This window comes from Gorilla gorilla, chromosome 4, assembly GCF_029281585.2.
Source record: "Gorilla gorilla gorilla isolate KB3781 chromosome 4, NHGRI_mGorGor1-v2.1_pri, whole genome shotgun sequence".
Lineage (NCBI taxonomy): Eukaryota > Metazoa > Chordata > Mammalia > Primates > Hominidae > Gorilla > Gorilla gorilla.
The window spans coordinates 48,098,196-48,120,966 of NC_073228.2; the positions used below are offsets into that span (position 1 = coordinate 48,098,196).

The following is a 22,771-nucleotide window of genomic DNA, read 5'->3' on the forward strand; positions in this document are numbered from 1 at the left end:
GACCATCCTGGCTAACATGGTGAAACCCCGTCTCTACTAAAAATACAAAAAGTTAGCTGGGCGTGATGGTGGGCGCCTGTAGTCCCAGCTACTCGGGAGGCTGAGGCAGGAAAAGGGCGTGAACCTGCGAGGCGGAGCTGGCAGTGAGCCAAGATCGCACCACTGTACTTCAGCCTGGGTGACAGAGCGAGACTCCGTCTCAAAAAAAAAAAAAAGAAAAGAAAAGAAAAATGTAAAAATTAGCCAGCCATAGTGGTGCTGCCTGTAGTCCCAGCTACTTGGGAGGTTGAGGCAGGAGGATTGCTTGAGCCCTGAAGGTCGAGGCTGCAGTGAGCTATGACTGGGCCACTGCACTCCAGCCTGAGTGACAGAGAGAGACCCTGTCTCAAAAAAATTGCTGGGCATGGTGGCTCATGCCTGTAATCCCAGCACTTTGGGAGGCTGAGGTGGGGGGATCACCTGAAGTCAGGAGTTTCAGACCAGCCTGGCCAACATGGTAAAACCTCGTCTCTACTAAAAATAAAAAAATTAGGCTGGGCACGGTAGCTCATGTCTGTAATCCCAGCATTTTGGGAGGCCGAGGCGGGTGGATCACCTGAGGTCAGGAGTTCAAGCCCCACGTGGCCAACATGGTGAAACCCTGTCTCTACAAAAAATACAAAAATTAGCCGGGCGTGGTGGCAGGCACCTGTAATTCCAACTACTTGGGAGGCTGAGGCAGGAGAATCACTTGAACTCAGGAAGCAGAGGTTGCAGTGAGCCGAGATCACACCATTGCATTCCAGCCTGGGCGACAAGAGTGAAACTCCATGTCAAAAAAAAAAAAAAAAATTAGCTGGCGTGGTGGCGTGTGCCTGTAATCCCCAGCTTCCGGAGGCTGAGGCAGGAGAATCTTTTTTTTTTTTTGAGACAGAGTCTTGCTCTATCGCCCAGCACCCAGGCTGGAGTACAGTGGCGTGATCTCGGCTCACTGCAACCTCTGCCTCCTGGGTTCAAGCAATTATCCTGCCTCAGCCTCCTGAGTACCTGGGATTACAGGTACGTGCCACTACGCCCTGCTAATTTTTGTATTTTTAATAGAGACGGGGTTTCACCATGTTGGCCAGGCTGGTCTCGAACTCCTGACCTCATGATCCGCCCACCTCGGCCCCCCCAAGTGCTGGGATTACAGGTGTGAGCCACCGCGCCCAGCCAGCAGGAAAATCTCTTGAACCTGGGAGGTGGAGGTTGCAGTGAGCGGAGATTGCGCCACTGCATTCCAGCCTGGGTGACAGCGAGACTCCAGCTCAAAAATAAATAAATAAAATAATATTAACTGGGAAACTGGGTGTGGGGTATGTGGGAACTCTCTGTACTATCTTTGCAATAAATAAATCTATAAATTTAGAAGTCTAAGGCTGGGCACGGTGGCTCACGCCTGTAATCCCAGCACTTTGGGAGGCCAAGGGGGGTGGATCACGAGGTCAGGAGATTGAGACTATCCTGGCTAACACGGTGAAATCCCGTCTCTACTAAAAAAAAAAAAAAATTAGCCGGGCGTGGTGGCAGGAGCCTGTAGTCCCAGCTACTTGGGAGGCTGAGGCAGAAGAATGGCATGAACCCGGGAGACGGAGCTTGCAGTGAGCCGAGATAGCGCCACTGTACTCCAGCCTGGGTGACAGAGCGAGACTCCGTCTCAAAAAAAAAAAAAATTTTAGAAGTCTAAAAGTATATAAAAAAGAAAAAAAAAAGAGAAAAAGAGTTGCCTGAGCCCTTTTGTGGCCACACAGCACTGGCAGGGCAGTTAGGCAGGAGCAGCAGGGGGTGGAAAAGAAACGGAGGCAGAAGAAGCAGGAGCTGCTTTATTTCAGAACAAGGTACAATAGGCCACACCTCTGTCCTGCACCTGGGAACCTCGGGAATGGATGAGCAGAGCAACCACAGGTCTGAAGAGACAAAGCAGAGGAAGCCTGAGCGTGCTTCTCCCCTGTGTGGAGGGGCAGGCCGCCATTGTTGTGGTGTGGCTCCTTTCATCTCCTCAGCTGTCCAGGGACTAGGGTATGAAGGGACAAGAAAACCAGGCCCAATATCCTCTAAAATTAAGCTGAGGCAGGAGAGGGACATCCAAGGCGAGGGTGACAGGCCTTTCCTGTTGGCTGGAGAGCCAGTCTCCGGCTGGATTCTGGTGCCAACGGCAAAGGAAGGCCCAAAGTGAGGGCAGCGCAGAGATGAGGGGGCTCTCAGGGAAAACACCCAGGGTAGGAGCAACCACAGAAGCCCCCCGCTGTGTCCACTCTCCAATCATGCTGGCCTTCTTCTCCCCCTTGGATGTGACCAGACACATGCCCAGAGCTGCCTGCTCATGGTGGGTTGTCCTGCGTTGGGGCAGTCTCAACTACTGGTCCCACAGAAGAAGTCTTCAGGAAGCTCACTCAGGAGTCCATCCAGGTCATCTACAAAGAGGGGAATGATGGGTAGCCTTAGTGACAACATCAGGGTTCCATGTGACTCAGGTCCAAAGTTTCTGCCCTTCAGGAGGGCCTGGGCCTGGCTGTATAGCTGGGCAGGCGGCTCCTCCAGGCAGTGGTACCCATGCCAATGGGCCTGAGGCTGGCCTGACTTCCATCTTCCCTCTGCTCCCCTTGTACCCGTACATGACAAAAGGCAGGGGCGTAATCCCTGGGCCATTCTGACGAGGAAGAGGATTCCCCTGAGCCTCACTGATTCCTCTCCTTCCATCCAGTCATAGTGCCAAACAAGAAGGCTTCAGAGGTCACCTAGTGGAACTCTCATTGGCTGAAGGAGAAGGAGGGCTGGGAAAAGCCATTAGATGTGTTCAGTTACACAGTTCCTTAATTGGCTTCTCATCTGACAGTGGAAAATATCACCCCCTTCCTCAAAGTGCCTGTGTAAGACTACAGTTCTCAGATATGGTGCTTATGTCCGAGAACTTGGACACAGCTGACCTCGATAATCCCTAGCAATATTATTTACTAGCAGCAGCTAATACTGACTGAGTGCTTGCTCTGTGCCTCAATAAACATTCATAGGTAGGGCATCTCCAGTTAGCTCCTGTTATCAACCCCACTTTACCTGAAACAAACTTTTTTTTTTTTTTGAGACAGAGTCTCACTCTGTCGCCCAGGCTGGAGTGCAGTGGCGTGATCTCGGCTCACTGCAAGCTCCGCCTCCCGGGTTCACACCATTCTCCTGCCTCAGCCTCCTGAGTAGCTGGGACTACAGGCGCCCACCACCACGCCCGGCTAATTTTTTATATTTTTAGTAGAGACAGGGTTTCACCGTGTTAGCCAAGATGGTCTTGATCTCTTGACCTCGTGATCCACCCGCCTTGGCCTCCCAAAGTGCTGGGATTAGAGGCATGAGCCACCACGCCCGGCCCAACAGCCCTAATATTCTATAATCAACTCTCTGTCACTACCAGCAACCTTCTGGTGATGCCTTGGCTTGTCTCACAAAGAAAGAGTGCAGGCTTCCAGGCAATGCAAGATTCCAGGATAAGAGACATATGCTTTTTCACAAGATATAATGGCCTTTGTGGTTTATCCATTGGTATACTGTGAATTAGGTAGTGTGAGAACACCTATCCATAATTGTGGGTGGAAACCTACCCAGGTGCCGGGGAAAGAGACTGAAGGCACAAACTGTTCCAGTATAATAAAGAAAACAATAAGAAAAGTTATACTAGAAATAGGATATAGAGATGATTATATATGGATTTTTTTTTATTTTTGAGACGGAGTCTTACTCTGTCACCCAGGCTGGAGTGCAGTGGCACGATCTCGCCTCACTGGAAGCTCCGCCTCCCAGGTTCATGCCATTCTTCTGCCCCAGCCTCCCAAGTAGCTGGACTACAGGGGCCCGCCACCACGCCTGGCTAATTTTTTGTGTATTTTTAGTAGAGACGGGGTTTCACCATGTTAGTCAGGATGGTCTCGATCTCCTGACCTTGTGATCCGCCCACCTTGGCCTCCCAAAGTGCTGGGATTACAGGCGTGAGCCACCGCGCCCAGCTATATATGGATATTACCAATCATTAGTTTTTAGTACTAATCTCTGTATTATCATTATAACCGAGAAAAAAAACAGCCAGTACAGAGTCAGGAGCTGAAGGGACATTGTGAGAAGTGAGCAGAAGACAACAGTGAAAGTCCTCTGTCACGCCCTGATAAGGGCTGCCTGAGGACACCTTGGTCTAGCAGTAGCGCCAGTGCCTGGGAAGGCACCCGTTACTTAGCAGACCTCAGTCTTGCGGTAGCGCCAGTGCCTGGGAAGGCAACTGTTACTTAGCAGACTGGGAAAGGGAGTCTCCCTCTCCTTCGGGGAGTTCGAGAACACTGCTCCACCAGCTCTTGTGGGAGGCCTGACATTAGCCAGGCCTGCCCACAATCATCTGGAGGCTTCAACGTCTCCCTGTGATGCTGTGCTTCAGTGGTCACGCTCCTTGTCCACTTTCGTGTTCCGCCTGTACACCTGGTTCTTCTTTTAAGTTCTTGAAAGATAGCAGTAGTGAATTAGTGAAAGTATTAAAGTCTTTGATTTATCTGATAAGTGCATAGAAAAAATGCTGACATATGCTGTCCTCCCTCTCTGCTTCAGCTACCACAAAGGGAAAGGCCCCCGTCACGTGGACACGTGACTTGCTTGACTTCATCAATCTTTTGAGATGACTCCTTATCCTGCCCCCTTGCCTTGTATACAATAAATAGCAGCGCATCCAGGCATTTGGGGCCACTACCGGACTCCACGCATTTAGGGCTACTACCGGACTGCCACGCATTGGTGGTAGTGGCCCCTTGGGCCCAGCTGTCTTTCCTACTTTCTCTTAGTCTTGTGTCTTATTTTTCTACAATCTCTCATCTCTGCATACGAAGAGAAAACCCACAAGGCCCAGTAGGGCTGGACCCTACATCTGGCACCCAACTCTTGTCTTCTGGTCACTTCTCACAATGTCCCTTCAGCTCTTGACTCTATATTGGCTGTTTTTTTTCTCAGTTATAATAATAATACAGAAATTAGTACTAAAAACTAATGATTGGTAATATCCATATATAATCATCTCTATATCCTATTTCTAGTATAACTTTTCTTATTCTAACTATTTTCTGTATTATACTGGAACAGTTTGTGCCTTCAGTCTCTTGCCTCGGCACCTGGGTAGGTTTCCGCCCACATATAATCCTGTGAACTTTGGGGCCAGACAGGATTGAATTTTTGGAATTGAAAAGCTAAAGACCAGGCTGGGCAGGGTAGGTCATGCCTCTAATCCCAGTACTTTGGGAGGCAGAGACAGAAGGATCGCTTGAGCCCCAGGAGTTCGAGACCAGCCTGGGCAACATGGCAAAACTGTCTCTACAAAAAATTTAAAAATTGCTGGGCATGGCCGGGCGCGGTGGCTCACGCCTGTAATCCCAGCACTTTGGGAGGCTGAGGCGGGCAGATCGCGAGGTCAGGAGATCGAGACCATCCTGGCTAACACAGTGAAACCCCGTCTCTACTAAAAATACACAAAAAATTAGCCGGGCATGGTGGCGGGTGCCTGTAGTCCCAGCTAATCAGGAGGCTGAGGCAGGAGAATGGCATGAACCCAGGAGGCGGAGCTTGCAGTGAGCTGAGATCGCGCCACTGCACTTCAGCCTGGGTGACAGAGCGAGACTCCGTCTCAAAAAAAAAAAAAATTGCTGGGCATAGTGGCACATACCTGTAGTCCCAGCTACTCGGGAGGCTGAGGTGGGAGGACTGCTTGAGCCTGGAGGCCGAGGCTGCAGTGAGGCGTGTTCATAACACTGCACTCCAGCCTGGGCAACAGAATGAGACCCTGTCGCAAAAATAAAAATTAAAGTAAAAAAAGCTAAAACTAGATCCTGAATGGTGTTAGTTTCACCTGGGTGATGCTGCCTTCTGAGGAAGCAGCTGGCCCAACCACAAGGGGTCTGCATTTGGGCCTCTCTGGTTTGTAGCCTGGTTTTCCCAAAAACCAGTGGACGTCTTGACTCCTCAGCACTCCTCTAAGCTTACTCAGGATGGGAAATCTGCCTCTGTGGTCTGGTCGTCAGCCCACAGAGGACTCAGAGTGTGGCACAAAGATAGCATCTGTCCATCTGGACAGGGGATGGTGATGTTTCCTCCTTGTGGCTGATGGCACATAACCTGAAAATGGGGGAAACCTGTGGATGACACTTTGTTTTACATGGCCCTATCACACTGTTAACGAGTTTGTGGCCTGCAGCCTTGCCAAACAAGACACTGTATCTGATTTCTGTAAGATTATATAAGATCCAAAGATTCATGGAAAGAGGAACAAGATATAGCCAGGAAGATTCTGGTTCAGCTACTCAACAGGAAATAGAACCTCTCTTGATCCCAGATGGGCTGACTGCCTTACCTGCTTCTGGGAGTTCTTCAGGGGACGCCTCTGCCTCTAGGTTCTGTGCTGTTCTGAAGCCTTCCTCGGGCTTTGCAGCCACATCATGCTGGAAGCTCCCTGAATCCTGGGGACAGAGGATCTGGTTACCAATGCCTGTGTCCCTGAAATCCCTTCAGATGGCACCACCTCTACCCAGACAACCTCAAAGGAACAGTGTGGGGCTCAGGAAAGAAACATGATGGGGCCAGGTGTGGTGGCTCACACCTGTAATCCCAGCCCTTTGGGAGGCCAAGGCGGGTGGATCATTTGAGGTCAGGAGTTCGAGACCAGCCTGGCCAACATGGTGAAACCACATCTCTACTAAAAATACAAAAACAGAGCCGGGCATGGTGGCACGCGCCTGTAATCCTAGCTACTCGGGAGGCTGAGGCATGAGAATCGCTTGAACCCAGGAGGCAGAGGTTGCAGTGAGCCAATATCGTGCCACTGCACTCCAGCCTGGGTGACAGAGTGAGATCCTTGCTCAAAAAAAAAAAGAAACATGATGGAAGAGTATGGCAGGGGCCAGCCACCCAGGCCCATGCTGAAGGGAGGCAGCTGAAACACCAAACACCCAAAGCAGCAGATAATAAACAAAACAAAAAACAAACCTCTTTTGGCTGATTTGCTTTCCTAGTTCTGTTGGTATCTAATGTTTTAGAGATTCTCTATAACTAGAGCAGAGAGTGAAGAGGCCATTCAGAAATACATTGAAGAGTTAGCCTGAGATTTAAAATTAGCTGTTAACAATCCCCAAAGGAATATATAGCTAATATATGGGCAGGTAATTAAAACTGGTAATTAAGGCCAGGCACGGTGGCTGATACCTGTAATCCCAGCACTTTGGGAGGCCAAGGCAGGAGGATCACTTGAGGTCGGGAGTTTGAGACTAGCCTGGCCAATATGGTGAAACCCCATCTCTACTAAAAACACAAAAACTAGGCCGGGCACGCCTAGTTCACGCCTATAATCCCAATACTTTGGGAGGCCGAGGCAGGTGGATCACAAGGTCAGGAGTTCGAGACCAGCCTGACCAACATGGTGAAATCCCGTCTCTACTTAAAATACAAAAAGTAGCCAGGTGTGGTGGCACACACCTGTAATCCCAGCTACTCAGGAGGCTGAGGCAGGAGAATCACTTGAACCCGGGAGGTGAAGTTGCAGTGAGCTGAGAACATGCCACTGCACTACAGCCTGGGTGACAGAGTGAGACTCCATCTCAAAAAAAAATAAAAATAAATAAATACTGGTAATTAAATGGTTAACCATGGTTAGTCCTAGGAAATAGGAGTGGGGAAGGGTAGGATCCATTTTTTGCTTATTCTGTGCTATTTTATTTCAATAAGTATAGATAATTTGAAATTTAAAAGAAAAATAGGCCGAGCACGGTGGCTCATGCCTATAATCCCAGCACTTTGGGAGGCCAAGGCAGGCCGATCACCTGAGGTCAGGAGTTCGGGACCAGCCTGGCCAATATGGCAAAACTCTGTCTCTACTAAAAAATACAAAAAGATTTAGTTGGGCATGGTCCTAGCTGTTCGGGAGGCTGAGGTGGGAGAATCGCTTGAATCTGGAAGGCAGAGGTTGCACTGAGCCAAGGTCACGCCACTGCACTCTGGCCTGGGTGACAGAGCAAAACTCTGTCTCAAAAAGAAAAGAAAAGAAAAGAAAGAAAAAGAAAGAGTTTAGAAGTGGGGTGATTTTGAGAGAATGTGGAGGGGCTAAGGGGAAAGATGAGGAAAATGGAAGTGGAAAGTTGGAGCTTAGATGAAAACCTCTGTCTAAGATGACTAGAGGTCATCAAGTCAAACGTACTATAGATGAAGCTGTTGCAAGGGAGGCAACAGGACTTGCCCAAGGTCACAGTACACGTTTTCAGTACACAAGATCCCAGGAAGGTGGCGGGGGCAGGGCATGTCAAGCCCAGGCTCTCCACTCTCAACCTGGAGTGGATCTGCCTGGAAGCCCATGCTTACCTCCCATAAATGCCAAATGCTCATCTCGGTTCCTAAAGAGGATGTCCCCACCAGTGCTCTGTGCAGCTTCCCCCTAATTTAGCAGAGGCAGATGCCAAGAGGGAAGACACAGAGCAGGTGCTGGCTCACCTGACAGGCCATTTGTAGCTCACTGTTCTCCACACTGCCACCTGTAGCAGATCTGACCCTCGGTCATTTACTGCCACCACCCCCTGGTGGGCCCTCCACTTGGTTAGTTCTCAAGTGACTCCTATCCTCTCAGATGTTCAAGCCTGCCATCAGATGCTCAGGGATCACCAAGAAGCCAGCTGCTCCTCTAGGTACTGTTACTGAGCCATCTGCCAGGCGGCTGGATGAGGGATAGGAGATGGTCCTGTCCCCAAAGATACCTTTTCACCTCAGAGCACCTGCCCCCTTCAGACCTCTGCTCCCCAGGGTGGAAGAGAGGAAGAAATCAGAAGATCCAGGCAGAAGGAGGGCCTTACCAGTCCCCCGTTTCTTCCTGCTCCTCTTACCTTGGGGAAGGGCTGAGATGGCTTGAGGAAGCTCCCATCCCCAGAATCCGGGCTGTAAATATGGACCAGGTTGTTGGGTGTCACGTTGAGGTAGTGATTTCGAAGTGAAGGAGAAAACACTCCAATCTGGAGTCAAGGAAAGGGAAGGTCAGTGTCCTGATGGAGCACTGGGAGCTGCCAGATGGACACCTGGCTCCCACCCGCCTTTCACTTGGTGTCCTCTGCCTAGCCTTGGTGCCAGAAGAGAACCATTTGCCACAATCTCCCCTTAACACAACCCTCCATTCCTATCCACCCTGAAGAATGGGGGCCAGCTCAAGGGCCACAGGCCTTCCCTCAGCTCAAGCCAGGGCCTAGCAATGGTTCAGCCACTCCGTGCCTGGTGTTGTAGAGGAAGGCAGCCAAACAGGTAAGGAGACAGACACTGAGGGCTCTATCCGGGGTGCAGTGGTGTGGAGAGCTGCTCCCCATACCTGCTTCAGCAGCAGCACCGAGCCAGGCTTCAGCTCATTCTGGCGCGTCTCCAGCAGCAACCTGTGCACCGTCCCCTGCATCTCTCCTGCAAATACCACATGGCCCATCAGTCTCAGGGTCAAGGGCAGCACGGCGACTGGTATGGGCCCTGGCTGGGAAGTGGGCTGCTCACTGCCTCAGTTTTCCTGTCTGCAAAGGGAGAGGGTGATTCCACCTCATTTCCTGGCCTCAATGGAGCCCACTCATCAGACAACCTAGGACCTAATTCCTTACCCGTGGGGTCCTTGAAAACCACACTGGCGTCCATTGTGCTCCGAGTCAGGGACTTGATCATCACCGCCATGTTGGGGACCTTGTTCCTAGGAAGCTGCTTCAGGGCTGCCTGCTTACAAGGAGAGGCATATGCTGAGCCTTCCACGGCCCACCTGTGACTTTCCAAGTCTCCAAGTGTGCCAGGGCAACCGGGGTTAGGAGGGGTCAGAGTATAGTTATAGTGATGATCTTCCTTGTGGAGGACAAGGAGGTATCCCATCTCTCTCGGGCAGACCTAGAGCTGGGAGGTCCTTCATTTCTCTCTCCTGCCTCTGTTCTTTTTTATTTTTATTTTTTTTGAGACGGAGTTTCGCTCCCCGGCTGGGTGCAATGGCACAATCTCGGCTCACTGCAACCTCCACCTTCTGGTTTCAAGCGATTCTCCTGCCTCAGGCTCCCAAGTAGCTGGGATTACAGGCGCCCACCACCACGCCCGGCTAATTTTTGTATTTTTAGTAGAGACAGGGTTTCACCATGTTGGCCAGGCTTGTCTTGAACTCCTGACCTCGTGATCCACCCACCTCGGCCTCCCAAAGTGCTGGGATTACAGGCATGAGACACTGCACCCGGCCTATTTTTTCATTTTTGAGATGGAGTCTCGCTCTGTCGCCCAGGCTGGAGTACCATGGCACGACCTTGGCTCATTGCAACCTCCGCCTCTGGGTTCAAGCGATTCTCCAGCCTCAGCTTCCTGAGTAGCTGGACTTACAGGCGTGTGCCACCAAGCCTGGCTAATTTTTGTATTTTCAATAGAGGGGGTTTCACCATGTTGGCCAGGCTGGTCTCGAACTCCTGACCTCAAGTGATCTGCCCGCCTCAGCCTCCCAAAGTGCTGGATTACAGGCGTGACCCACCCCGCCTGACCTGTTTGGTTTTTGTTTTTTTCTTGAGTCAGAGTTTCACTCTTATTGCCCAGGCTAGAGTGCAATGGCACATCTTGGCTCACCGCAACCTCTGCCTTCCAGGTTCAAGCAATTCTCCTGCCTCAGCCTCCTGAGTAGCTAGAATTACAGGCATGTGCCAACACGTCCGGCTAATTTTGTATTTTTAGTAGAGACAGGGTTTCTCCAGGTTGGTCAGGCTGGTCTTGAACTCGCGACCTCAGGTGATCCGCCCGCCTTGACCTCTCAAGATTATAGGTGTGAGCCACCACGCCCGGCCTTGGGTTTTTTTTAAAGGAGACAAGCTCTCGCTCTATTGCCCCGGCTGGAGGGCAGTGGCATGATCATAGTTCACTGTGGCCTCAACCTCCTAAGATCAAGTGATCCTCTGGCCTCAGCCTCCCTAGTAGCTGGGACTATAAGACATGTGACACCACATCCAGCTAATTTTTTTTTTTTTGTATTTTTTTGTAGAGACAGGGTCTCGCTTTGTTGCCCAGGCTGGTCTCGAACTCCTGACCTTTGTGATCCTTCCACCTCAGCCTCCTAAAATGCTGGGATTACAGGTGTGAGCCACTGTGTCCAGCACTTTCTTTTGTTTATATGTGTTTACACAATGTTCCATCATAACAGTCACAGGCAGGGATATGTTGGCACATGTACTGACATGTCTCTGCACACAACCCTTAACCACTAGGGAGATTTGAGGGTGGCAGTGTGCTCACCCCACCCCATCCAGGGCCTGGAAGTGCAGAGGCATACCATAACCCACTCTCTCCTTCCGCCTGGGCCCAATCCTATGGATGACAGTGAAAAGGTAGGTAAGTGGAAGATACAACCAAAGGGGCTTCGTGCTGCTGCTTGTATAGGGTACGAGGGAGCAAACAGCCCCTTCCTAAGGTGGAGTAGGGCAGTAGGTCAGAAAGAGGGAGAAAAATGGTCTTTCCTTTGGGTCTCAGCACCCAGAATCCTTACCTTGCGCAGCACCATGACAATGCTGTAGGTACAGAGGAAGCAGCTAGGGTCTCTCTCATCCAGGCCTAGCGCGGATTTCATGGTCAGCCAGGGACCTCGCCCAAAATCCTCCTCCACAGATGCCTGGGAACTAGCAACAATCTGGTACCACAGAGCAGAGGGGGAGCCTGTATGAATAGGTCTACCTTGCTACAGACTCTTGATTGAAACAGGGTGGAAGGGTGAGAGAGGAAAGGCAAATCCCCTCGGAAAAACTGTAGTACAATGGCCACAGTCTCTCCTCTCATTTATCCCCAAGGCCAGAAAATGGTATGTGACATCTTTTTTTTCTCTTTTTCTTTTTTTTTTTCTGATTGCTTTGGCATTTGAAGCACGTGAAAATCTTGTCGCGTATCACAGGTTTCATTCAGCAGATACTCTTTTTTTTTCTTTTTAAAATCAGGTCCTGTCTGTAGGACTAGGTATTAAAAACAAATTTTTAATAAAATCAGCTCCTGGGCCAGACGCGGTGGCTCACACCTGTTATCCCAGCACTTTGGAAGGCCGAGGCGGGTGGATCACCTGAAGACAAGAGTTCGAGACCAGCCTGGCCAACATGGTGAAACCTCGTCTCTACTAAAAATACAAAAATTGGCCGGGCACAGTGGCTCACACCTGTTACCCCAGCACTTTGGGAGGCCGAGGCGGGCAGATCATGAGGTCAGAAGATGGAGACCATCCTGGCTAACATGGTGAAACCCCGTCTCTACTAAAAATACAAAAATTAGCCAGGCATGGTGGCACACGCCTGCAGTCCCAGCTACTCAGGAGGCTGAGGCAGGAGAATAGCCTGAACCCAGGAGGCGGAGGTTGCAGTGAGCCGAGATCACGACACTGCACTCCAGCCTGGGCAACAGAGCGAGAATCTGTCTCAAAAACAAAATAAAATAAAATAACATAACATAAAATAACATAATAAAATAAAATAAAATAAAATAAAATAAAATCAGCTCCTGACTTTAACTGCATTGAAGCAGAAGGCTATCTACGCTTATTTTTTGTAACAGACTCAAAAAGTCTTAGGGGTAGGGATCCACCACATATATTTATAGGCTTCCAGAGTGGCTTAACCATTTTGAAACCAGTCATATTCTATTTGGGATGCTTCTAGCTTTAACAATTAACCTTCTTACATTAATACATGCTTTGAATCCAGAGAGTATCTGCTGCTTTGGATCTGAAATGGACTGGCAGATCTGCGGAGCTACAGCAGAGAAAAAATACTGGGGAGAATTAAAAGCAAAACTGGGTTTCACGGCAGAGCAGGTCAACCAGAACCCCACGGAGAAGGGAAGCAGGGTCTCACCCACCAAAGGGAACCCAGCAAAGGCAAGAGAAGGCAGATCCTTCCCAGCTCAGTTCTCAGAAACCTGAGAGGAAGGGTTCCTGAGACACAATCTCATAATACTTATCACAGTCTCCTCCCCTGGGGGAAGCTGGAGCTAGCTGGGCCTTTATTTCTTAGATGGGAAAGAAGGCTGGACCCATGGCATCAGATAATACCTACCTGGCACCAGGACAGGCCTCACTTAATGCCAGTAAAATTGCTGCCTCCCCCAACTACCTGCCTCAAATGCCTTTTAGTGTGTGACACCAGCAAACAGGCCTAGCAGCATCAGCTCTTGATTCTTAACTCCTGAAACACACAGGGACGCCCCTCACTCTCAAATCACACCCAGAAAGTTAACATTTGCATAAGTTACCTCTGTCTGGAATTTAGCCAGAGCACCATGGGTCGGAGTTTGGGGCGCGGAAACCATGATGTCCTCCAGACTTCTCCCACTCTGCTAAGAGGGGAGGGAAGGAGAAGGTGAGAGCAAGCTTAGCAGCTGTTATTTACAAGTACAGCTTATTGTTTGGTTTACATAATGAGTTCAGGAAATGATCAGGGACTATTAACACATATTACATCTCTCCTAACAAAGTCTCAGGAGCCTCTTTGGCAGCTCAAAAAAGATACTTTGGGGACTGGTTTGAAAATGTGAGGAAGCCGGAGCTCACCCAGGTGCAAAAACCAGGGCTGCCCGAAGGGGGCAGTGACCCAAATAGAGACGCCTGGCTGGGCGTGGCGGCTCACACCTGTAATCCCAGCACTTTGGGAGGCTGAGGCGGGTGGATCACCTGAGGTCAGGAGTTCGAGACCAGCCTGGCCAACATGGAGAAACCCCCATCTCTACCAAAAATACAAAAATTAGCCAGGCGTGGTGGCCCATGCCTGTAATGCCAGCTACTTGGAAGGCTGAGGCAGGAGAATCACTTGAAGCCGGGAGGTGGAGGTTGCAGTGAGCCAAGATTGTGCCACTGCACTCCTGCCTGGATGAGAGAGCAAGACTCTGTCTCAAAAAAAAAAAAAAAGAAAGAAAGAAAGAAAAATTGAGAGGCCTGTGATGAGCAAAGGGGCATCTTTCCCCAAATCCTAACCCTTTCCTCCAGGGAGATCCAGCCCAGGAGGAACACAGACGGCCTCTTTGGATATCTGCTAACATGCTAGGGAAGAGCAAGTAACAGGCAGAAATTGTTTCAAACACCCTTAAAATGGGAGGAAGAGGGCACACCTATCACAACCAGTCCAGATCCTCAGAGTCCAATTATCTGGGATCTGATCCAAGACTAGTTTAATCCAAGTCTCACCAGGGCTGTCTCCTTTTCAGCCCCAGCTTCCCCACACCTCCCACAATGAACTATTCTGTGGATCTGAGAGCACCTTGCTCTTCTGCCTCTGTGCCCTTACACATGCTCTTCCCTGCTTTCCCACTGCCAGAACATCCACAGAGCACAGCACCCGCTCCACCACACACCTGTTAACCTCCTACTCATCCATCCAAAGCCCACTCAGCAAGCCTAAGGCAGACCCAGTGTCTTCCCAGCACCCAGGGAATGACCCCTGTTCACACTGTGTGCTTTGTGCATGTTTGTTTGTTTACATCTGTTTCTTCCATTTCACTGTAAGTTCTTTAGGACAGGAACTATTTCTTTTAATCTTTGTATTCTCAGTTCCAAGCAAATTGTCCAACACATAAGACCTTAACAAATGCACAAGAATGACTTCCTGCCCTAGTGCACACCTGTAGTCCCAGCTATATGGGAGGCTAAGGCGGGAGAATGGCTTGAGCCTAGTTCATGACTAGCCTGAGCAACATAGCCAATCTCTAATTCTTAAAAAAAGGAAAAGAGGGTCTTCTTAAAAAAAGGAAAAGAGGGTCAGGCGTGGTGGCTCACGCCTGTAATCCTAGCACTTTGGGAGGCCGAGGCGGGCGGATCACTTGAGGTCAGGAGTTCGAGACCAGCCTGGCCAATATGGTGAAAATCTGTCTCTACCAAAAATACAAAAATTAGCCAGGCATGGTGGCGGGGGCCTGTAGTCCCAGCTACTCAAGAGGCTGAGGCAGGAGAATTGCTTAAACCCAGGAGGCAGAGGTTTCAGTGAGCTGAGATTGCACCACTGCACTCCAGCCTAGATGTTGCAGCAAGACTCCATCTCAAAAAAAAAAAAAAAGGAGAAGAAAAAAGAAAATTATGATGTCCTCAGAGCCTTAAGCGCTTCTTCACAGTGGATTTTCTAGCATTCAGTTCTTCCCTTTTATTTCTCCTGCAGCTTTGAAAAGCCTCTCTGCACTTCCTTCCTTCCTTCTCTGCAAGAGGGAAGATATGCTAGGGCTGGACAGTGCTGGAACCCTGCTTCTCTCCCTTGCCCACCAAATCCTAGAAAGCCAGCTCACTCACCTGGTGAGGCAGGATCCCAGCTGGGCCGGGGAAACGGCGAGTTTTGGCTCGGGTGGAGGGATGGGTGGGCTGCTGGGGTGTCCGGCTGGCAGCAGTGACTAGCTGCACCAGGTGGTTGGTGACTATGTGTGTCTGCAGAGCTCCCTGGGGACCCAGGGAGGAATGGGGACCTTTTGGGGTACCAACAGGAGACCCAATGGAAGACACTGGAGCTTGGGGTTGTAAGGGTATCCGAGGAAATAATCCAGAGCTAGTCCTTGAGGGAGTAGAACAGCTTGAGTTGGGAGTTCGAGGTCTGGGTAAATGAGCTTTGCCACTTAACCAGGAACTTGGAGACTGGAATGGCTGACAAGGGAAACGATTTTGAGGGCTGCTCTGAATGGTCCCTCTAGCAGCTTGGAGAGGCTGAAGTGCTTGAATAGGGGAGCGTTGTGGACAGACTTCCCAGTGGGGTTGCTGAGTGGGAACTGTTAAGGCAGTTGGAACAGGAAGGTGACCCATAGCACCAGGTCTCAAAGGGGGTCGTGGAGTCCTACATTGGATGACAGGATCTAGAGACTCATCCTGGGCTGACATGATACCCGCTTTGTGGGTGGCAGGCACAGGCCCCTTGTGGCAAGATCCACTCAGATCAACTACCCGGGCTTTTTTAGCCAATACTGAACCCTCCCGCTGCTGGGCAGGCAGGATTGGTGTGGCCTCACTGCTGACTCCACATTCCAGCTCCATGCCAGGCTCCTCCAACTCCATGCTTGCCAGGACTTTATCAAATTCGTCTTGTTCAGGCCCCTCAAAGCCACCAACTTGCTGCTGTTGGCTCTCAAAGGTGAGTAGGGGGTGTAAGGCTGAGGACTGAGGTCTTGCTGGCTCTCTGAGCACTTCTGTCACTGTCACTCTTCTCTGATTGCCAATCCAGCTGCTGGAAGTAGAGACAGGCCTTAGGGGAGCTGCTCCTATGCATGATGGACGGCTGTTGGCACTGGGTGTGCTGGAGGCAGGGAGGCAGAGGTTCAAGTCCGGCAGGCCCAAAGCCTCTGAGGGAGCAGTGGAGTGTAACAGCAGCAGCCTGGAGGACTGTGCCTGCACAGTCTCTTGTGGCCTAGAAGAGACAGGTCTCAGGCGCCCAGCATTCACAGGCAGTGAGCCAGTAAACCGGTTCTCTGCATCCTCCACAGCAGACAAGAAATCCTACAAGGAAGCAGAGATGGTAGGTCTTGGCATCTGGAAATCAAGAACCCCTCTGCTTTTACTATTCAGGCACATGGCGTGTATGTTTGTGTGTAGATACTTGAAAGAAACCAAAGCATGAGGGTCGGGCATGGTGGCTCATGCCTGTAACCCAGCACTTTGGGAGGCCAAAGTAGGAGGATCACTTGAGGTCAGGAGTTCGAGACCAGCCTGGCCAACGTGGCAAAACCGTCTCTACTAAAAATAAAAAAATTAGCTGGGCATGGGGGTGCACACCTGTAGTTCCAGCTACTCGGGAGGCTGAGGCAGGAGAATCACTTCAACCTGAGAGGCAGAGGTTGGCAGTGAGCTGAGATGGTGCCACTGTACTCCAGCCTGGGTGACAGAGTGAGACTCTGTCTCAAAAAAAAAAAAAGAAAAGAAAAAGAAAAAGAAACCAAAGCATGAAAGCCAATAGTGGTGTCTCTTACCACCTCTGACCTCACCCATGGGCCTACACAAGGCTCTATCAAAAACACTCCAATCTAAGGCTAAGTCTTCAGGTAACCTCTTTCTTCAGTCTTCATGGATGGGGAGAGGGGCAGTTAGAGGAGAACAGCAGGAGAAGCAAACGTTCCAGGGAACCAAGAAGTCAGACAAATCACCCTAGGTCACACAACAACCATCTCAAGGAGACCACTTTCTGGTGTCTGGCCTGTTATCTAAACAGGGATCTATCCAGCTGGTCATGCTGCCTGTCCTTAGCTCACTCCTCATCCCCAATACACACTCGTGTGCTCTCTCTCTCTCTCTCTCTCACACACACACACACACACACACACACACTACACAGAGATAGCTACCCTTCAGTAAGCCAGAGAGGACTTGGAGCCAGCAAAAAAGGCAGAAGTTAAATATAGCTTTTCAGGCAAGTTAAATAAAGTATGGATTCCAGTTGGGAAGCAAGGTGAGATTGACACCTTCAAGAGCAACAGACCTGTTCTGAGGGTGGTTTTGAGTCAGAACTGCTGATTTAACTGACAGGAGGGTCCCCACCACCCCCACCCTCTGCTACTGCACTGGATTGTCTGGGCTAGAGAAAGGCTTTTTCCTGCTTTGTGTATTATTAAGTGAGTCCCATACTCAGGCAGGACCACCACAGGACTCAACAATAATAATAATAACCAGAACTATAGCAGTAATAAAATCCTGATGACTCTGGAGGTTGATGATCTTTTTTCTCCCAAAGAGCTCACTCTCAGACATGACATCACCTGCTTTAGAAAGGGGGAAGGGACTGATCTGCCATTTTCAAGGAACAGAAACTTCAGCTGTCAGATTCCTTTACTCTAATTCCATTACTCGCTTAGCAGTCCCATCATCACCTTGTAAGACCCAAGAGGGTCATTTTAACAGTCACTTTTTCAGCCTGTAATCACATATCTCCAAAGCTGAAAGACAAAGACAAGGACACATCTCCTTGACAAAACTGGCAGTTGTGAATTATTTGTAAAAACAAAAATCAGGACGGGCCCGCTGGCTCATACCTGTAATCCCAGCACTTTGGGAGGCCGAGGCAGAAGGATCATTTGAGCCCAGGAATTTGAGACCAGCCTGGGCAACTTAGTAAGACCCTGTCTCTACAAAAAAATGAAAAATTAGCTGGGCATGGTGGCACACACCTGTAGGCCCAGCTACTGAGGAGGCTGAGGTGGGAGGATCACTTATGCCTGGGAGGTTGAGGTTGCAGTGAGCCGTGATTGTGCCATTGCACTCCAGCCTGGGTGACAGAAAGAGATCCTGTCTCCAAAAAAAGAAAGAAGTTCACACAGTGGGGGCTGCCGGGGGCAGGGAGGTGGAGAGCATCAGGAAGAATAGCTAATGCATGCTGGGCTTATTACCTAGGTGATGGGATGATCTGTGCAGCAAACCACCATGGCACACGTTTACCTATGTAACAAACCTGCACGTGTACCCCTGAACTTAAAATAAATGTTGAAGAAAAGAAAAAAAAGAAATATCCCTGGCTGGGCCATTCCCAGAAATTCTGATTTAATTGGTGTGTGGTAGAGCCTAGACAAGGGTAATTCTAACGTGCAAGCTTTGGATCTAGTCTCACCCCTCATCTTGTGATTAGACAGAGGGAAGGGAAGAACATCTGAGGCAGAAGAGCGTCCCTCATATTGTAGAAGAGAAAACAGAAGACCAGAGAATAAAGTAACTTGCCCTGATTCACATAGCCAATTGCTGACCCCTGGCCTCCTGCCATCCAGTAACTATGCTATCTCTTACATGGTTCTGGCTCTACATACACAGCCCTTCCCACCGCAAGTATGTTATCACAGAGGTGAATTAAATCAGCTAGATGACACAGCTTCCAGGAAAGAGCCCTTATAATTTAAAGGTATGACAATTAGGCAATTCATTGCTCTGGTTTTTTGTTTCTAAGACAGTTAAGTAGGTTGTTTACACTTCTCATCACTTCTCAGCACCTCATAGGCAAAAACATACAGATGTCAACTAAAAGGAGGCTGGTACAGGCTAATCCAAAATGTTCTGAACCTGAGTGTTTACATTTTAAGACCTCGTCTGCCACCTCTGATCATCAACACTTCCCTACCTCATCTTCAAACTCCTCTTCCACAGCAAACAGCTTCTGCAAACTGCACGCCTGAAAAGAAAACAAACCAACTGGGGTTGAGAAATACCATTTGCAAGCACATTCTGTCCTCACTCTGCTTCTTCCCAGCACTAACAATACCATCAGGTATATTGTTTTTTGTTTGTTTTTGCTACGGCTGGGAAAGGACTAAGGAATGAGAAGAAATGGGATTTCGTTAAAGACTTAAACAATCTAGGGCCGGGTGTGGTGACTCATGCCTGTAATCCCAGCACTTTGGGAGGCCAAGGCAGGTGGATCTCCTGAGGTCAGGAGTTTGAGACCAACCTGGCCAACATGGAGAAACCTAGTCTCTACTAAAAATACAAAAGTTAGCTGGGCATGGTGGCTCATGCCTGTAATCCCAGCTACTCGGGAGGCTGAGGCAGGAGAATCGCTTGAACCCAGGAGGCAGAGGTTGCACTCCAGCCTGGGCGACAGAGTGAGAGTCTGTATCAAAAAAAAAAAAAAAGACCCAAGTATTCTAAAAAACTTACTTAGCTGTGTGCAGTGGCTCATTCCTGCAGTCCCAGCTACTTGGGAGGCTGAGGTGGGTGGATCCCTAGAGCCCAGGAGTTTGAGGCTAGGCTGGGCAACATAGTGAGACCCGCCTCTTAGAAAAAGATTAAAACACTTTCTGCCAGGCACGGTGGCTCATGCCTATAATCCCAACACTTTGGGAGGCCAAGGCTGGTGAATCACCTGAGGTCAGGAGTTCAAGACCAGCCTGACCAACACGGTGAAACCCCATCTCTACTAAAAATACAAAATTAGGTCGGGCGTGGTAGCTCACACCTATAATCTCAGAACTTTGGGAGGTTGAGGTGGGGGCGGATCACAAGGTCAGGCGTTCGAGACCAGCCTGGCCAACATATTGAAACCCTGTCTCTACTAAAAATACAAAAAATTAGCTGGGAGTGGTGGTGGGCACCTGTAATCCCAGCTACTCAGGAGGCTGAGGCAGGAGAATCACTTGAACTGGGGAGGCAGAGGTTGCAGTGAGCCGAGATCGCACCACTGCACACCAGCCTGGGCAACAGGGCAAGACTCTGTCTTTAAAAAAAAAAAAATTAGCCGGGCCTAGTGGAGCATGCCTGTGATCTCAGCTACTTGGAAGGCTAAGGCAGGAGAATTGCTTGAACCCGGGAGGTAGAGGTTGCAGTGAGCCAAGATTGCGCCACTGAACTCCAGCCTGGGCGACAGAGCAAGACTCTGTCTTAAAAAAAAAAAAAAAAAAAAAAAAGGAAAGAAAGATTAAACAACTTTCTTGTAACATAATCCACTCAGAACCATCTGCACTAATCCTGGAAGGGAAGAAAGGGGGCAAAGGGAAGGCTGCCTAGGGGAGCAAGGGCAGTTCTCCAGGACTGTGCACATGGGCGTCAACATTTTGTTTTTGTCTTTTGTTTTGAGACAGGGTCTTCCCCTATTGCCCAGGCTGGAGTGCAGTGGCAAGATCATAGCTCACTGCAGCCTCAATCTCCTAGGCTCAAGTGACCCTCCCACCTCAACCTCCTGAGTAACTGGGACTACAGGTGTGCACCACCATGCTTAGCTAATTTTCTTTTTTTTTTTTCTTCCTGAGACGGAGTCTTGCTCTGTTGCCCAGGCTGAAGTCCAGCGGCACGATCTTGGCTCACTGCAACCTCCACCTTCCGGGTTCAAGCAATTCTCCTGCCTTAGCCTCCCAAGTAGCTGGGATTACAGGCCAAGCCACAATGCCTGGCTATTTTTTTTGTATTTTTAGTTGAGACAGGGTTTCACCATGTTAGCCAGGCTGGTCTTGAACTCCTGACCTTGTGATCTGCCTGCCTCAGCCTCCCAAAGTGCTGGGATTACAGGCATGAGCCACTGCGCCCAGGCTAATTTTTAAATTTTTGTAGATACGGGGCCACACTACATTGCCCAAGCTAGTCTTGAACTCCTGGGCTCAAGTGATCCTCCCACTGTGGCCTCCAAAGTGCTGGGATTATAGGTGTCAGCCACAGGCTGGGCATGGTGGCTCACTCCTGTAATCCCAGCACTTTGCGACGCCAAGGCGGGTGGACCACCTGAGGCCAGGAGTTCAAGAACAGCCTGGCCAACAAAGTGAAACCTCGTCTCTACTAAACATAGAAATAAGTTAGCTGGGGTGGTGGTGCCCGCCTGTAATCCCAGCTTGTTGGGAGTCTAAGGCAGGAGAATTGCTTGAACCTGGGAAGTGGAGGTTGCAGTGAGCGGAGATCGCACCACTGCACTTCAGCCTGGGCCACAGAGTGAGACTCTGTCTCAAGAAAACAAACAAACAAAAACAGGTGTCAGCCACGGCACTTGGCTTGGGCCTAAGGATTTTGCAATATCCCAAAGGTTTCGCCTGACCAATCTTATGTCAAACATAAGAGAAACTACCATAAATCCAAACACGTCCGCACAGTGGCATTGTTTCTACAAATAAAGCCAGTAGTTTCCCTACCTAACCCAAGGCCCAAAAACTAGGGTCCCAGGACAGCAGGGTGCCCCAGTCCACTGTTCCTTCTTTCTAGCCAGCAGGGCTGCTGTAGCCAGTTTCTGATGAGTGTCAAACCCAGATCAGAGGTGGTGCCTAACCCCAGATGCCAGAGCCGCAGGAGCTACAGCTGGCGATACAGTTCCCAAGACTCTAAGGATCAGAGTGAAAGGGGTGGGCGGGAGACGACGGTTGCAGTGAGCAGAGATCACGCCACTGCACTCCAGCCTGGGCGACAGAACGAGACTTCGTCCAAAAAAAAAAAAAAAAAAAAAGTGGAAAGTGTGGGGCGGGGAGGGGAAAGGGATGGACCCAAGCGGTAGTGACGTCTGAGCGCACTGGAAAGGGGGCTTTCCCAGGAGGGTAGGAAGGCAACAGGAGGGAAACTGAGGCCCGGGGGAGGAGAATGCTTTCTCAGGGTCTCCGGCGCGTCCATGACAAGCCCTGACGACAGCCCAGGTCTCCCGACTCCGCCGAACCCCCACCCAGACCCCGGTCCTGCAACTTGCGCAGGCGAGGGGCTGGAACCCCACGAGCAGTTCCGGAGGCCAGGGGGCCCTGCGGCCCGCCAGCCCCCAAGCTGGGCGCGGCATTACCATAGCGACGGCGGGTGGGCCTCGGCGGGGAGGATGGCTCGGCACCCCGAGTCCGGGGAGTCGCCGGGGCCTTGGACACGACCCAGGTGGAAGTCTCGGACTCCGAGGGACAGTGCTTCCAGGCTGGGGTCAGAGGGATGAGTCTGCGATATAGGGAAAGTCGCCGGGAGACTGGCGGCAGGCGCCTTAGGCCGCATTCGAAGACGCCGCCACTGGGGCGTCTCCGCCTTCTTAAAGGGGCAGGCATATTTCTTTCCCGCCGACACAAAGGGCCTTCTCACTGTAGTCTTCCGCTCTGGTCTTAAAGGGGAAACGGATGGGCTCTCGGTCGCCCCCAAGCGGCTCCTCTTCCCAGTTGGCTGGTTCAGCACTGGTTCAGGTGAGATCAAGCATCTTGGCCCCACGATGCCTAATCCTGCCCCCGCCCCTTTCTTTTCCGTTCTTTTTTTTTTTTTTCTTTTTTAAACCGAATCTCGCTCTGTCGCCCAGGCTGGAGTGCAGTGGCGCGATCTCGGCTCACTGCAACCTCCGCCTCCCGGGTTCAAGCGATTCTCCTGCCTCAGCCT

At 50.4% G+C, this 22,771-nt stretch overlaps 1 protein-coding gene across 6 annotated transcripts; it reads right to left on the reverse strand.

Annotated features, from left to right (window-relative positions):
• Positions 1 to 1,826: 1,826 nt before the first annotated feature.
• Positions 1,827 to 22,441, reverse strand: HROB (homologous recombination factor with OB-fold). Of its 6 annotated transcripts, none has more exons than XM_019026150.4 (10): positions 22,206 to 22,441; positions 19,086 to 19,136; positions 15,299 to 16,486; positions 13,279 to 13,362; positions 11,537 to 11,677; positions 9,642 to 9,750; positions 9,368 to 9,453; positions 8,895 to 9,020; positions 6,383 to 6,488; positions 1,827 to 2,432 (listed from the first exon to the last, which is right to left on the reverse strand). In XM_019026150.4, exons 1-10 carry the CDS (start codon positions 22,206 to 22,208, stop codon positions 2,371 to 2,373), a joined length of 1,956 nt encoding a protein of 651 aa, XP_018881695.2. In that variant the 5' UTR covers positions 22,209 to 22,441; the 3' UTR covers positions 1,827 to 2,370. The 6 variants fall into 6 exon arrangements, with proteins under 6 accessions (XP_018881695.2, XP_018881696.2, XP_055243952.1 ...); XM_019026151.4 differs by having other exon boundaries at positions 13,279 to 13,359; positions 22,206 to 22,437; XM_055387977.2 differs by having other exon boundaries at positions 9,642 to 9,753; positions 13,279 to 13,359; positions 22,206 to 22,437.
• Between the last annotated feature and the right edge of the window lie 330 nt (positions 22,442 to 22,771).

What these genes read in the sequence shown, in the direction of transcription:
- HROB (XM_055387976.2), bottom strand. An exon ending in GGTTTTCAAGGACCCCACGG is followed by an intron (nt 9,454 to 9,641) that starts GTAAGGAATTAG and finishes TGGTATTTGCAG; the next exon opens with GAGAGATGCAGGGGACGGTG. An exon ending in CGGTGCTGCTGCTGAAGCAG is followed by an intron (nt 9,021 to 9,367) that starts GTATGGGGAGCA and finishes CCTTGACTCCAG; the next exon opens with ATTGGAGTGTTTTCTCCTTC.